Below are 16,153 nucleotides of genomic sequence, written 5' to 3'. Positions count from 1 at the left end.
GCTGTGGGGCTGCAAGTGTCCTGCAGGAGTGCCTGCCCCCATAACCTGCCAGTGTTTCTGAGGCTGTGAATTTTGAGGGAAACAGGAAGCCCCCGAAAGCAGCTGGTGGGTTTGAACCACCGACCTTGGGGTTGCCAACCCAATGACACCCAAAGTCAGGGTCACTGCGATCAAGTCGATGCCAACTCCTCAGAATCCACTTTAGAAGCAAGGAGGGCGAGACTCCGTCTTACACACTTGGCCCACGTTGCCAGGAGAGACCGGTCCCTGGAGAAGGGCACTGTGCTTAGGAGAGGGGCAACGAAAAAGAGGAAGGTCTTTGACAGGACGGATGGACACCATGGGGCTGCCACCATGGGGGCAGACGGAAGCACAATCGTGAGGATGGTGCGGGACCGGGTGGTGGTGTCGCTGTGGTCAGCGCCGAGCAGCCGGAACTCTTTAGTGGGCCAGAAGAACTATCGGGACGTGGGGGGCAGAGTTTGAACGAGATCTTGAATGTAAGGTTCCCTCCAAGACCTGAGCTCACTCCTGCCAGGGCAACCACTGTGAGTCACCTCAGAGCTCCGAGAGCTGTGGGGCCAGGGTGGGGCCACGGAGAGAAGGAGCCCTGGGCCATCGGGTGAGGGGCGGAAGGGCGCTGCAGGCAGGCTCCTTTGTGGAGCAGCAAGTGAACAATGTGGCCATTGATGGTCCTGGGGGTGGAGATGGGAGACTCGCAGGTACTACAGGTGTAGCCCGGCGTGCAGGTGAGCATGGAGGACGTCCAAGCTGGAGGAGGAACGAGGAGAGCCACAGGTTTGGGAGCCTGGGGCAGGGACAGGGCTCCAGGAAAACCTGGGGAGCGGTGACGGAAAGGTCAGACCCTGTGGGCTTGGAGGGGCAGGCTTGGGCTGTGGGGGTGGCCAGTGGGGACTCCCTCAGCCAGGCCTCTGTGTTGGCGCCCGGGAGGAGGTGGCCTGCCTGTGGGAAGGCTCGTTGAGACTGTCTGGGGTGGCTCTCCGTGAAGGTCCCCGGAGATGGGACACTCTCCTGGGAGTGACCCCTCGGGGGCTGTGTGAGCTTCCTGCTGTTGTGTCAGCTCCTCCAGACTGGAATACTGGAGGCATGATCACTAGCCCTTTCAAACCGACAGGGCTTGGGTTTGCCGTGCACCCCCAAGCCCCTGGGTGCCACCCAGGGCTGCCGAGATGGAGGACGGGGATGTGGGTGGTGCAGCACAGCAGCTGCGTGTCCCCCTACAGTCTGGGGCAGGGATTTGGCGCTGGGCTGGCCCCCAGCCCTGTGGGACCCTCTCGAGTGTGGAAGGTACATTGTCTCTGGACCCTGGTCTCCCCATCTGTCTCTTTGTATCTCTGCTCCTTTGTGCAGACTCCATTCAGATCAGGGGAGAGGGAGGGCCCACAGTCTGGCTCGGCAGCCTCACTCACCCACCCATGCCGTCTGCTGAGACCCTGCCCCCAAACACGATTTCTTGATCAGATAGTGGGGTTGGGGTACCCTCTGGAAGAGGGGAACTGCTCCAGGGCAGGGATTGGGGGGAGCAGACTTTGTCTTCCGAGCCGCCTCTGAGTGACTTTGAAGCACCAGTTGGTCACTTAGCAGAACCCGAAACCAACCTGACTACCCCGAAGTTCAATAGCTTCCGACCCAGCAGCCCTGGGAGTGCAGCAGGGTATGTGTCCATTACTCACGTGTCCTGCTGCTCTTCAGAAGAAAGTTGAGGCTGTCTGCACACATAAAATTTACAGCCCGGACATCAGGGAGCAGGCCTGCTCTGCCCCCAGCGTCCTTATGGTCAGGAAGTCACTAAGAACTAAATTGTTTGCACCCCCTGACTTCAGTTGGTCCTGGGGTGGGGGTAGGGGGTCAAGTCCGTACTGGGCCAACAAGGGGTGGGGAGAGAGCAGAACCAGCAGGGGCGTACTCGGGTCTGGCGCCCAGGTGTGGGGTGTGCACGCTCCAAGTGGAGGTGGCACAGGAGGCAGAGGAGGGTCTTCCCAGCAGGAGATAGATTTGGGGGTTACACTCAGAGAGACCCTTGGAGATGAGCTGTCAGAGGAGGAGGAGGGACAGCCAGGCCTCGCATTCAGGCACCTTGTTCCCGTGTGCTTCTCAGATGCAGGTGTGTGGCCACCTGCGTCCAGCCAGCCAGGGGTCACCGCTTGTTTCACCAGCACTAGCTTCTGGCCCTGTGCCCCGTTGTGGTGATCTAGTTATGTTTCAGACCTTCCTGGAGGTCTGCTGCACCCTCATACGGAGACCAGCCAAGCCCCACTGTGAAGTCCACACCGACTCACAGGGTAGGCTGGCCCCCGGGCACTTCCTCCTGAGACCGCAGTTCTGACAGGAGTGATGGCCTCCTATTGCTCCCAGGGACCGGCTGGTGCTTTCAAACTGCCAACCTGGCCGTGAGCAGCCCAACCCTTAACCAGCTCTCGGCTGCCCGTTTCCAGTTACCTCCGTACTCTCCACCCCGGAGCCCAGCTCCCGGAGATCCCCCCCCACCCCCACCCCTAACTCACAGCGCTCCCCTGTGTGTCGGGGTGGAACCGTGCACCGTGCAACTTTCCATTTGTATTTTTCGGAAGCAGATCCCCAGGCCTTTCTCCCTGGTGCCTCTGAGCGGCATGGGGCTGCTTCCTGACTGCAAGATCAGCAGTTCGAAACCACCAGCCAGCTGCCCCTTGGGAGGAAGATGGTGCTAGAACCTCCTCTGGCTGCGTCGTTGGCATCTGAGCCCATTACCCGTTTGCTCCAGCCTGAGGCTTCTGTTCTATTCCAGGACCCTGGCTCGCCCCTCTAAGCAAAGCCTGAGGCCTTGGGGGGAGGAGGACAGGGTCTGCTGGCTGACAGGATGTGGTGGGCGTCTGTCCGTCCCGTCAGGAGGACCTTCTGTACCGAGTGTCATCCCGTGTGTTAGTGTCATATGTGCGGGGGGGGGGGGTGTTTAAGGGAGTGTGGGCAGGATGCAGTGTGGTCTCCTGACAGTTCCCCAAGCCCCACTTCGAGGGGGCCATGAAAGAGGCTCTGTGCTGCACCCCTGCCTCCCGAGGGCTCCCGATTCGGCCATCATCCAGGCAGACACAGCCTGCGTCCTCTCTTCCTGCACCCCAGAAGTGGCGGGACACACTGCACAAGCCCCGTTTGTCCAGGCTTGAAAGGGCTGTCCAGGTGCAAGGACAAACTTCACAGCCCCCATTGTGCCCCAGGAAGCGTGGGCACGGAAACGGGGGGCCAGCAAACACTGCTAGGCTGTGTGCACGCCCAGGGGCCTGGAGAGGGGGCCCTGCCCGCCCCCCGGGACAGATGGCAGGGGTCCCCAACGCACTGTCCCTGGGAGAGAAGGGAAGCCACCTGCTCACCGGACATGCTTTTGTCCCTCCCACTTTCAGGACACAGCCTGTCACAGCCACACTGCCCCGGTGACACCCGCTCGCCTGTGACAGAAGCCCAGGGAGCGTTGGCGTAGCTGGAGGAGGGCTATGAGGCCCTAGCAGCGCCCCCACCGGTCCCCGCCCAGCCAGGACGCGCGTGCCAAGATGGCGGCCCAGCGGATCCGGGCTGCCAACTCCAGCGTGCTCCCTCGCTGCAAGTCCGAGGGCACTCTGATCGACCTGAGCGAGGGCTTCTCAGACACAAGCTTTAACGACGTCAAAGGTGAGTTGCCTCCTGGGGAGCAGGCATGGGGGGGGTTGCACAACCACCAGCACTCACTTTGGCTAAGGGCACAGAAGGAGGTTGAGGATAGAATGAGAGAAAAATACAGAACAACATTCTAACCCTTGGGGAACAAAAGCCAAGATTTATTGGACACACAGACACACCACACACACGACTGTAACCCAAGGCGCTCTTGACATTGGACACTCAGAACACTCCTGGAAGTCACCTGCCAGCCAAAAGACTGACTGGCTCCTAAATGAGTCCTGTCTCCTGCCCCATGCTCCTCCTCCGACACGCCTCTAAGTGCGACTTAGTCGTCGCCTCTCAGCCTGGACCAGACAGAGGCTGAGAGAGGAAGGGCCGGGGAGCCGGCAGCATCCCTGAATAATCAGTACGTTGCTGGGGACGTGGAGTCTGTTTCCAATCGTAGCGACCCTTGTGCACAACCGAGCAGAACGCCGCCCGCCCCGCGCCATCCCCACCACCGTCCCCTAGGTCGAGTCCATTGTCGCAGCCACTGCGTCCGTCCGTCTGCTTGAGGGCCTTCTTCCTTTCCGCTGCCCCAGAACTTGACTGTGATGTCCTCCTCCGAGGAAGCGGTTCTATGAAAACCTATTGTGTTATGTAAACGTCTCCAAAAACACAGGCAAATATAGTTTTTTGGGAGGACCGTGCCCCGCCTTGGGAGAAAAGATTGGCCATGATCGCTAAAAGTCACCAGGTGTCTTGTGGGTGTCATACCGTGGTGGTGTGTGCGCTGCTGAGATGCCGGAAGCGATGTTACTGGTATTTCAGATACCAGCCGGTCACCCAAAGTGGACAGGTTTCTGCAGGACGTCGGGGCTAAGGACAGGCTGCAGAGGAATAGGCTGTCCGCCTCTGCGGTATGCGCCACGGAAAACCTTACGGGTTACCTCGACGCATTGCCAGATCCTGAACACCTCGCGCGCCTTCCCAAGCCCCTTGACAGAGATAGGCAGGAGATGGGCAGTCACAGCTGCCCCTTCTCAAAGTTGAGCCGACCGTGACACCTCGCTCCCGGGAAGTTACAGCTGGGAAGGCCGGCAGGGCAGCTGTGATTGGGGGGTCACGGGCCCAGTAAGTCGTCTTCAAGTTAGCCAGTGAACCCTCTGAGAAGAGCTGTGCTCTTCTAGGGGCTTTGGGGACTGGATTTTCAGACATGAATTGCCGGACATTTCTCCCAGGCAGAAGAAAGAGTGGCAATCTCTACCCAGTCCTGCGGGTGGCAGGGAGTTTGGGGATTTTTTTCTCAAGGCCCTTCTTGGTGGACTTGAATTCCTACCCGCCAGCAGCCCAGGGCATTAAACCACGAGTACCCTCCAAGGACGCCAAAACCAGGGTGCCCTCTGGTCTTCTAGCCCCCGTGCCCCGGTCAGCAGCCTTGGCTCAGGAGACCTCCATGGCCAGTTCTTCAGACGTACAGCTGGGTGGATCCAGGCCCCCCAATGTTCGGGCTAGCAGCAACCGTGACTTCTGCCCCTCCCAGGAAGGGGTATGAGGATCTGGACTTGGGCAGCTCAGAGGACTGGGCCAGGGTCCCCAGGGCAGCACCAACGAGAAGCAGGGTGGGGTCCAGGTCGCAGCCGGGGACTTCACACACCCGTCAGAGGGTTTATTCCAGCCAAACTATCTCCTCTGACATCTCCCGCCCCAGAACCTAGCAGAGGGATGGGGGTGCGGGTTGTATTCTACACCAGCTATCCCTGGCACACGGGTGGGGGGGGGAGTTTAGATTAAAATCAAGGCAGCCGAGCCTCCGGGCAGCACGCCTCAGCATTCACGAGGATGCTGTTGAGCAGGGATGGTGCGCGTGGCTGACATGGCACCCCTCGGGGTGGGGAAGAGTGGGGCCCTCACCCAAGTCTGTGCCCACTGGGGTTTTGGGTGGGACGAGAGTGGGGAAGGGCTGGCTGAGCCAGAAGCCGGAGTGAAGCGCGGGCAGCTTCTGTTCTCATCAGACTGCGTGCCCCGTCATTCCGCCTGCCTTCATCCCGCCTGGATGCTCCAGCAGAGCAGGCCTTTACAGTTTGTTTGCTGAATTTCCAAAGCAAGGCTGGGAGGGTGTGCTTCTGGCAACAGCGCAAAGATAAGCCTTGGGCAGAATTCTAACCAGACTTCACTGGCGGGCAAGCTTGCTGGAATTGCCATCTCATTAAAAGGCTCGGCGGTTCCAGGCCGCCCCCCCCCCCCCCAGCCGCTCCAAGGGAAGAACACGAGTCTGTCTGCATCCGGAAAGATTTCAGCCTGGGGAACCCCTTGGAAGAGTGCTACTGGGCCCTTTGGGGTCTCTGTGGCCCAGCATGAACTTGACTTTGGAGGGCTGTTGTTTGCTTTTGTTAGACCAGGAGGAAACCAGCCCTCAGCACCCTGGTGTCCCACAGGGCTTTCAGGGGCGATTTCTGTAGAAGTGATGGTCAGGGCCTTCTTCCCAGCCACCTGTGGGTGGACTCGCCCTGCCCCCTCTGTGCCCCTCAGAGCTCTCACCTCTGTCAGCCTTGTCCTTCCTGCTCAACTTTTCTCTGACTGTCCTGTGTGTCTGCGCTCCCAGCGCCTGCAGCCTTGGGGACTCTGTTGTCGGTGGAAGTTTAGAAATGTCACAGCGGGGTGAGGGGTGGGGTCAGTCAGCAGCCAAAGGCTGGCTCCAGTGAGGTCAGACCTGTCTCCACCCTCAAACCTGTTGACCAGTTCCAACACCTGCCCTCCTTCCCAAGGCACCCTCTGCTTCATGGCGGGCTGCCATCGTTGGCCACAAGGGACATGCAGAACTCACCAGCAGCACCCAGCCTTGTGGGGTTCAGTGTGAGGACATAGCAGGGTCAGAGAAAGGAGCCCCTGGTGGTGCAGTGGTTAAGCATTGGGCTGTTAACGGCAAGGTTGGCAGTTTGAGACCACCAGCCACTCCAAGGGAGAAAGACGAGGCTCTCTGCTCCCGTAGAGTTACGGCCTCAGAAGTCCATAGGGGCGGTTCTACGCTGTCCCGTAGGGTCACTGAGTTGGCAGTGTTTCTTTGATTTTAGGTCCAACCCTTCCTGGACATAACGTTTCTCAAGGTGGGCAATATAGCCCCCGGGCGGGGTGGTGGTGCTAGAACGATCCAGGGTAGCTGTAGAAGCAGTGTCCACCCTGATCCTGGATGATGGGCGATGTAGGCACAACCATTGGTAACCACCAGGGACCGGGGCTGCAGTAAGTGACACCAAGAAGAAGGTCCCCGTCCCAAGGCCAATTCTCCATCTGTCTGTCTGTACTTAGGTCAGGGTTTGGAAGCAAACCTCTCCCCTGCCTGCAGGCGCTTGATCGAGGGCATCACTGTTGGTGTCCCGAGTCAGCGCCACGGGCATGCTCTCTGTTGGGCACGGTTCTGGCACCGAGTCAGTGGAATGGAGACTGTTCATGGCCTCTTGAGTCAGCCCCACCAGCCAGCCTGAGGCAACCCCCCCACCCCACCCCCAAATGATGCAACGCAATGCCATCAGGCCCTACCCCATCCCCATGACTGGTCAGCTCAGGTTGTCTGTCTGTCATTGGCTGGTTTGGGGGGAGTAAAATAGTGGGTCTTTAATCCTCGTCTGCCATCATCTCAGAACAGTGCTGAGACCTACTCGGTACCCAGCAGCGTGCAGTCCCCACTGACCAGACAAACCTGGGCCTCCTGCATAGGCCAGCCAACCAGACCAAAGGCCATCGAGTCTACTCCGACTCGTAGGAAGTAGACATGCTCCCTGGGGCTTCCAAGGCTGTTGGTCTTTACAGAGGGGACAGCCTCATCTTGATCCTGAAGAGAGACCGGTGGGTTCCAATGACTGACTGCCAGGTTAGCAGCCCACCAGGTGACCCCTACATCCCCGGGGATCCTGGTGTCTTGCATGGGAGACAAGGTTTCTGCAGTGACCACAGTGCTTGATCCATTCCCGAAGGGAAAGGCAGGTCCCCATGAGATGTTGACAGTGTGTGGCTGGTGCTGGTCCCACTGCTGGGGCTCCCGGGGGTGGGCTTTCCAGCTGGCAGACTCTTCCATTGGGAAGCGACCAGGGGCAGTGAAACCACGGGTGTCCTTAACCAGTTAGCCGGCCAGACAAGGTATATAGCCATTGTGCGTTTGGTTTCTTTCTTTCTTTTGTTTTTAATTCATTTGACGGGAGCTCTTAGAGCTGCCATAACATTCTGCGGTCACAGTCACCAGTCGGGTTTCTTTCTCTTGGGAAAAGGGCGTGCCTGCCTGCGTGGGTAGTGCAGATGCTTCACATGCTTGGCTGCTAACTCACTGACCCAAAGGTGCAGGTCCACGTCCACCCGGAGGCGCCTCGGTACAAAGGCCTGGTGGTCTCTGCCTGAACTCTCGGCCATCACAAGCCCAGGCGGCACAGCTTGGCGGTGACGCCAGTTCCCGGGCCCACTTCTCCCTCGTTGCGGGGGGACGTGCAGTGGCCCACCCGGGGCTCACTCTCACCCCTGCCTCTCCGTGTCTCTCTCCTGCAGTGCCTTCTTCCAGTGCCTTGCTCTCGGACGGCCCCGCGCCCTTCGGTGACGCCAAGGAAGTGGTGGCCATCAAGGACTACTGCCCGACCAACTTCACCACCCTGAAGTTCTCCAAGGGCGACCACCTCTACGTGCTGGACACCTCGGGCGGCGAGTGGTGGTACGCCCACAACACTACGGAGATGGGCTACATCCCCGCCTCCCACGTGCAGCCCCTGAACTACCGCAACTCCACCCTCAGCGACAGCGGCGTGATTGATAACCTGCCCGACAGCCCCGAGGAGGTCGCCCAGGAACTGGACCTGCTCGGGAGCTGGACGGACGACAAGAAGGGCGCTTTCAGGAACAAGAACCCTTTCTGGAACGGGGTCCAGACCAACCCCTTCCTGAACGGGAACGCCCCCTTGACGCCCAGCCTGGGCGAGCTGAGCCCCCAAAGCACCGTGGACCTGCTGCTCTTTGACAGGGGCGCGGCCTCGTGCACCGAGTCCAGCTCGGCTGCCGCCAACAGCACAAGCGGCATCTGTGACAAGCCCCCAACCGAGGCACCCGTCAGGCGAGACAACCCCTTCTTCCGCAGCAAGCGCTCCTACAGCCTGTCCGAGCTCTCCGTCCTCCAGGCCAAGGCCGACGCCCCCGCTGGCTCGGGCTTCTTTGTCACCGCAGCCGCCGGCTTGAAGGCTCCCGTCCCCGAGCAGTTCCAGAGCCGGGAGGACTTCCGGACGGCCTGGCTACACCATCGGAAGCTGGCCCGCTCCTGCCACGACTTGGACTTGCTCGGCCAGAGCCCCGGCTGGGGCCAGACGCAGGCGGTGGAGACAAGCATCGTGTGCAAGCTGGATGGCGCTGGGGGCGCCGTGCAGCTCCCCGACACCGGCATCACCATCCACGTGCCTGAGGGCCACGTGGCTCCTGGCGACACGCAGCAGATCTCCATGCGGGCGCTGCTGGACCCGCCCCTGGAGCTCAACAGTGACAAGACCAGCAGCGTCAGCCCCGTGCTGGAGGTGAAGCTGAGCACCCTGGAGGTGCACACGGCCCTCGTCCTGGAGATGAAGGTGTCCGCCGAGGTGAGGAGCGACGCACTCAGCAGGAGCTCAGCCGGCCTCCAGTGCCTACGGAGCGACTCCAAGGAGGGGCCCTATGCCCCCATCCCACTGGCCTACAGCTACGGGGACACGGTCCAGGTCCACCTGGAGAACCTGGAGCCTTGCATGTACCTGGCCATCGTGGCCCACAGCCCCAACGTGCTGTACCCGGCCACCGTGTGGGACTTCATCAGGAAGAAGGTCACCGTGGGGCTGTATGGCCCCAAGCATATCCATCCATCCTTCAAAACAGTGGTTACCCTTTTCAGCCACGACTGTGCCCCAAAGACCCTGCTGGTCAGCGAGGTCACCTGCCAGGCCCCCAGTCCTGCCCCCGTGGCACTGCAGCTCTGGGGGAAGCACCAGTTTGTGCTGGCCCGGCCGCAGGACCTGCAGATCTGCCTGTTCTCCAACAGGACGCTCTACGAGGTGCAGGCCGGCGAGCAGGCCAAGGTGGTGCGGGGCTTCCAGATGAAGCTGGGGAAGATGAGCCGCCTGGTCTTCCCCATCTCCGCCCACAGCCCCAGCGAGCTGTCCGACTTCACCCTGAGGCTGCAGGTGAAGGACGATCGGGACGCCCTCCTGACCCAGTTCTGCGTCCAGACGCCCCCACCGCCCCCCAAAAGCGCCATCAAGCCGTCCGGGCAGCGGCGGTTCCTGAAGAAGAACGAGGTCGGCAAGATCATTCTGTCCCCGTTGGCAGCCAGCGCCAAGTACCCGACCTTCCAGGACCGCCCCGTGAACAGCCTCAAGTTTGGGAAGCTGCTCAAGACGGTGGTGAGGCAGAGCAAGAACCACTACCTGCTGGAGTACAAGAAGGGCGACGTGATGGCCCTGCTGAGCGAGGAGAAGATCCGGCTCAAGGGGCAGCTGTGGACCAAGGAATGGTACATCGGCTACTACCAGGGCAAGGTGGGGCTGGTGCACGCCAAGAACGTGCTGGTGGTGGGCAAGAGCAGGCCCAACTTCTTCTCAGGCCCCGAGCTGAGCACCTCCCTGCTGCTGGAGCAGATCCTGCGGCCATGCAAGTTCCTCACCTACATCTACGCCTCCGTGCGGACGCTGCTCATGGAGAACATCAGCAGCTGGCGGGCCTTCGCCGACGCCCTGGGCTACGGCAGCCTGCCGCTCTCCTCCTTCTGCCGCGCCGAGCTGGGCAGCGAGGCGGAGCGCGTGGCCTCCGTCCTGGAGAAGCTCAAGGAGGATTGCAATAACCTGGAGGCCAAGGACAGGAAGTCCTTCCAGAAGGAGCTGATGATGGTGAGTAGAGGGACGCCGCGTCCCGGTGCAAGGGAGCGCGGGAGCTGGTCGGGCCGGCGACCCAGGCGTGTGCTCTTGGCCTGCTTGCGGTCTTGATGCCAGGCCAGTCCGCCCACCGCCTGGTATCCCTGTGTTCCCTCCACAGGGTTCTCTCGGCTGTGACCTCTCAGAAGCAGGTCGCTGGGCCATTCTTGCGAGATACCTTGGGTGGGTTTGAGCTGCCAGCCTTTCCGTGATGAGTCACCTGCTAAGCTCTGTGTTCTACCCAGGGACTCCTAGTGATGCTTCACTCAGGTCACTCACTGCTGCCCAGTCGATGCAGACTCAGGGCGACCCTGGATGGCAGGGCAGAGCTGCCCCTGTGGGTTTCCGAGACTGGGGAGAGAAGTAGAGAGACTGGTGGATTTGAACTGCCAACCTTGCAGTCAGCAGCCCAATGCATGACCGTAATGCCACCAGGGCTGCGTAAGGAAGGGGGTGGCCGAGCACAAACTTGCCCCAGCACGAATTCAATCTTCGGCAGAGCTATACATTTGGCTGCATTGGGGCCACTGGCTGGGGTTACATTTCTTACGCATCCTTTCTCTTCGGGTTCTGCATGGGGATCCAGTGGGTTACTGGGGTACAGACGGGGAGGAGACAGAAAGAGCCCCAGCCCCTAGTTAGTAGCCAATGTGGAACCTACTCTACAGGAAGTCACTGATGTGTGTTCGGAGGGCCTTTGAGACACCAGGCAGTACACACTGACTGCACAACCCAAAGGTTGGGAGTCCAGGGTCACCCAGAGGCCCCTCGGGAGAAAATCCTGGCCATCTCCCAACAATCCAGCCTTTGAAAGCCCCGTGGAACTCGGTGCTGCGCAGCCGGGAGGGCGGCGGGCATGGGTGGCTCTGCTGGGTTGACTGGGGCTGGTGGTGGTTTCTTGCCTACAGGGTCTCAGAGCTGCCCCAACCCCAGGACATGCCCCTCAGGTCTGTTAGCTGTGGGGAAGTCACATCCACCCACCCCCCCAGGGGTCCTATAGGGCAGGCCGCCTATGGCCTGGCCGTGGAAATGGACAGAAGGCAGAGATGTTATGCCTGCTGCTTCCTGGGGCTCCCCTGGGTGAAGTCATCCTGATCCACTTAATTGGTAAGCCTCGTGGGTAATTACAGCTGATACTAGACTCACTTACCTGGCCACAGTGGCGGCGGTCACATCTCACTTACCTGGTCACAGTTGGGCAGTAGCTGGCTCCATTGCCCCTTTGAGCCAGCAGTCTTAGGACCCAGCAGCATGCCTGGGCCACTGACCCCGAGGCTGGAAGCCTGTGGGCCCAGCCTTCTTCCTAGGAGGGAAAGGAGTCTGTCTGAGTGACAGTGCTGTGGCTGGCCCCTCTAAGCCGGTCTCTCTCTGTGCCCCACTGTGCAGGAAACCAGGGCCTGTGCAGGACACCCCGGGACATCCTGTGGCTGTGGACTGGAGAGTTGAGGGCGTGCTTTGTGGGTTCTCAGGGCTGGGGTTTTCTGTTCCGACCAGGGTGGTTCAGGTGTGACTTGCCTTCCACTTCTTCCTGGTCTCTTTCTTCTCTCTGAATGAGCCCTCCTCTCTCTCCCAAGCCCAGGGTGTCTGGGTCCCAGCCTGAGGTCCGCTTCTGGGGGCAGTCACTGCTCAGCCACTGCCTGACAGTCTGGCTGGAGTCATTGACACCCAGCCCGGCCTCCTGTCCATCTGGTTGTCTTCGCCAAGGGATGCCCGCTCTGTGCAGGTGGGGTGGACAGAGGGATTCCCTTTTCCCCCTGGGGGGGCCATGTCTACCAGTCCAGGGATACTTCCAGGTCCGGCAGGTCACACGCCTGAGGGCTGCCACGTGCTCAGCTCCATCTCTGTGCTGAGACTGCAGGTGAGACAGGCTGCCCGTCCCCTCACACACCTCCTCTCCTCCCCACAGGCCCTGCTGAAGATGGACTGCCAGGGGCTGGTGGTCACCCTCATCCAGGACTTTGTGCTGCTGACCACGGCAGTCGAGGTGGCGCAGCGCTGGCGGGAGCTGGCGGAGAAGCTGGCCAAGGTCTCTAAGCAGCAGATGGACGCGTACGAGTCCCCCCACCGTGACAGGAACGGGCTGGTGGACAGCGAGGTGAGCCACCAGGGGACCTGGGCACTAGCGTGTAATGGTGCCTTCGCTGGTCTCCAGCCAGCGTCTGCACCCTTCCCTGCCTTCATGTGGCTCACAGAAAAGAGCCCCTTCCGGTGGGGTCACTTCTGACCTGCAGCAACACTACAGGTCCGAGTCGAGCCATTCCAAGGGGTCCACAGCTGCCGTCTCACCTGATCCTGACAGCTTCCTCTTTCTTTCTCCCTGGGAGCAGCCATTGCCGGGTTCGAACTGCCGGCCTTCTGTGAGGCCCCCCAGCGCTCTGCCACCCTGCCACTTTCCCAAGAGAGGCCACCAAATCCTCCATTGTGGGGTCCATGCTGATTCACAGTGCCCCCCCAGGGTAGGGCAGAGCTGCCCGTGTGGGTTTCCGGGATGCCCAGCCTCATCTTTCTCCCTTGAAGCCCCTGCTGAGTTGGAACCCCTGACCTTGCAGTTCGCGCTTGCACCCTTCCACCCACAACACCACCTGTTGGCTGAGGCGGCGTAGACTAAGCCTCTGCTGTAGCACAGCATGCTCATTCTCGCCAGAGCCCCCTCAGGGATGGACACCCCAGCACCGCGACCACCTCTGGCCTGTCTCTTCCAGACTTAACCGAGCGGCAAGTGCAGGGTGGCTCTGTGTGCGTCCTCTAACCCCCGTCTCCCTCCTCCTGTGACACCCAGGCCATGTGGAAACCGGCGTACGACTTCTTGCTGACCTGGAGCCACCAGATCGGGGACAGCTATCGTGACGTCATCCAGGAGCTGCACATCGGCCTGGACAAGATGAAGAACCCCATCACCAAGCGCTGGAAACACCTCACGGGCACGCTAATCCTGGTGAACTCGCTGGATGTTCTGAGAGCCGCTGCCTTCAGTCCCGTGGACCTCGATGATTTTGTCATTTGAGCAGGCCCCTCCCGCTCATGAGCCACTGTCACCGTGGAGCCGGAGAGGGGTGCAGAGCCGCCTGCACAGACAGACACTCAGACAGACATCAGGGTACCCGCAGGCTGGGCCCACACCCAGGACCAAGCACACTTCATCCTCTCCTCCCCTTCCCCACTACATCCGGGGAGGCTGAAGGGGGTTTTCTCCCACAGGTTGTTGCCAATCAGAGCGCGTTTCTATTTGTTAAGCATACATTTAAATTGAAGATCGCTTTTTGTAAGGTATGGGGGGGGACACACACAAGAAAGGTTATCATCTAATTTTCTAATGGACCGTAAAAGGGAAAAAAATATATCTATACCGCGTACACACACACACACACACACGCACCTACTGGAAGCAGATGCTGTTGAGGTTTTTATGTTGTTCGAAGACCTTTTTAACTTATGTTACAGATGTATATATGTATTTAAGGCCACTGGGGCATTTCGGATTTCCGGCCACACTGCATTTCAGCACGTCTCCAGGGAGGCAGTTGTTCAAGAGTTGGACCATCTCCTCCCCAGGCCGTCCTTGTGAAGGGGCACGTCAGATAGGGCAAGTGACTTTTTCTGTTCCGCAAGCCTTGCTCTGAGACTGCCCAGGGCCCCGCTCTCTCCCCTTACCTTAAGTCCCCTCCTTCCCATTCCTCTCACGATCCTAAGTGATCCTGCACAGCACGAGGGAATTTTTTCCGAACTTTCGCGAGCAGCGTTCGACCCAACCTTAGCAGTTAGGTGCCACAGAGACGTTCCTCCAATCGGTTAGAAAGCGGCTGAGAGTTGATCTTTCTATTTTTGTTTTGGACAGGGAATGTGTTCCCATTAGGAACCTGGTGGCGATTGGTCACTCAGAGAACAATGCCATTCGGGAGCAAAGTGGACGCCCGATGGCCCCGATGACCACCAATCCTCATGTCCATTCTAAACACTGGTGGTCTCAGAAGGGGCGCCTCTGCCGGCGTGGGGGCTCCTTGCAGCCATTTGCCAAACTCCGCTTGCTTCATCTGTGGTTCCGTCCCTCTCGGCTGGTGCACCTGCCTCTCCTTTAGGGAGTTTAGGGATAAAGGGAAAGATACATCCTGCAAACGTGGAACGATGGTTTGAGCGGGAGGCAGGTCTTCTTATTGTCAGAATATGTGCCCTCAGGTGGAATCCGGGACTTACAGAGGGTGTGTTACTCCCATAGCGGTCAGTTTCCACAAGGGCTGTAGACCAGATTGGAGTGTGGGGAGAGGACGCTGGGGGACACGTGTGCACTCAGTCCCCTGGCTGCCTTGTAGTTTGGAGCAGTAGGCAAGACAAGTGAGATCTCTGGCAGAGACCTGAAGTGAGATGACTCCGTGGGGCATCAGGGGTCAGCTGTGTCTCTTCCTGGTGGCATTGGGCCCCTGGGGACCCCTGCATCCCATGAAAACCTGCCTTCTGGAAACATATTGACCATGACCTAGTTGACAGTGACCTAGCCCGGTGTGTCCCAAAGTGAGTGATGCCACCCCCTGGGGGTGGTGGTGTGATGCAGGGGAGGCTACAGAAGCAGATGCCCACACTTGATCCTGGATGACGGGATCCAGTTACAGGAAGACGTCTTACATTGCCGGGGGGAGGTGGGGGCACAGGGAGTGGGTGTGAAGTGTTGTTTCGTTTTTGTCTTCAGAAAAGGGGGCAGTGGTAGACCATGTTAAATTTGGAAACCTACCAGCAGCATCCCTGAGGACTCCAAAGCATGGGTCCTTTTGATTCCAAAAGAAACCTCACGCCGCCAAAACTGGGAGCTACGATCGACTCCTTAATCATCGCGTGACGCGACCTGAAGCCAGCCCCTCGTCCCTCCTCCGCCACCCCCACCGGAACCCAGCGCCCACCTCCTCCCCAAAGAAGCGACAAAACCAACTGCACCTTAAACCATGAATATTTCTCCTCAGGGGCTTTCAATAGTTTCCTATGCAACGTTGTCTTGTAGCACAAATTCTAACCGCAGCTACAGTAAAGTTTATTGGGATATTTTAGCCTGTCCGTGTGCGCGTGTGTCTTTCTCTGCACCCGGCCAGACGTCAGACAAAGCGAGAGGAAAACCTACCTGCGGGGAGAGGGTGGACCTGTCCCCTGAACGCACTTCCGGGTGGCATGGTGGCAATCCATCTAACCGGCTACTTACTGCCAAGCCAGCCCTGACTCGTGGCATCTGTGGGTGCAGGCATAGAACTGGGCACCATGGGGCTGGCAGTGGCAGGCACGGAGCCCTAGTGGTGTAGTGGTTATACAATGGGCCGAGGTCTGCGTGGTCCGCAATCTGAATCCACAAGCAGCTCCTCAGGAGAAAGGCTGGGCTTTCTACTCCCGTGAACGGTTAGTTACAGTGCCAGAAACCCACAGGGGTCATGAGTTTGGTTTTTTGATTTGGGTCCCTTGGAAAGGTGACAGCCAATCCTGTTCTGAGCCACCTCTGGACAGAGTCCAGCCTCCAGCCTTTCAGTGAATGGTTTGCACCGCCTAATAAAACTAAAATGGGACAGGTTAGAGCTATGGATTTCTGAGACTGTCACTGTCCACGGGAGTAGAAAGCCCCCATCTTTCTCCCTCAGAGCTGC

The 16,153-nt window shown here is 59.5% G+C and overlaps 1 protein-coding gene across 4 annotated transcripts in view; it reads left to right on the top strand.

Annotated features, from left to right (window-relative positions):
• Positions 1–15,571, top strand: part of SH3BP4 (SH3 domain binding protein 4) — a 77,867-nt gene extending 62,296 nt beyond the window's left edge. For all 4 annotated transcript variants that reach the window (XM_075529241.1, XM_075529244.1, XM_075529242.1 and 1 more), the window contains exons 2-5: positions 3,396–3,660; positions 8,167–10,514; positions 12,445–12,633; positions 13,318–15,571. In XM_075529241.1, the coding sequence (XP_075385356.1) occupies positions 3,543–3,660; positions 8,167–10,514; positions 12,445–12,633; positions 13,318–13,542 (2,880 nt within the window). In that variant the 5' untranslated portion in view covers positions 3,396–3,542 and the 3' untranslated portion in view covers positions 13,543–15,571. The remainder of the gene's footprint in view (positions 1–3,395; positions 3,661–8,166; positions 10,515–12,444; positions 12,634–13,317) is intronic.
• The last annotated feature ends 582 nt before the right edge of the window (positions 15,572–16,153 follow it).

This window comes from Tenrec ecaudatus, chromosome 13 (assembly GCF_050624435.1).
Source record: "Tenrec ecaudatus isolate mTenEca1 chromosome 13, mTenEca1.hap1, whole genome shotgun sequence".
Lineage (NCBI taxonomy): Eukaryota > Metazoa > Chordata > Mammalia > Afrosoricida > Tenrecidae > Tenrec > Tenrec ecaudatus.
This window is presented reverse-complemented; position numbering and strand designations above follow the sequence as displayed.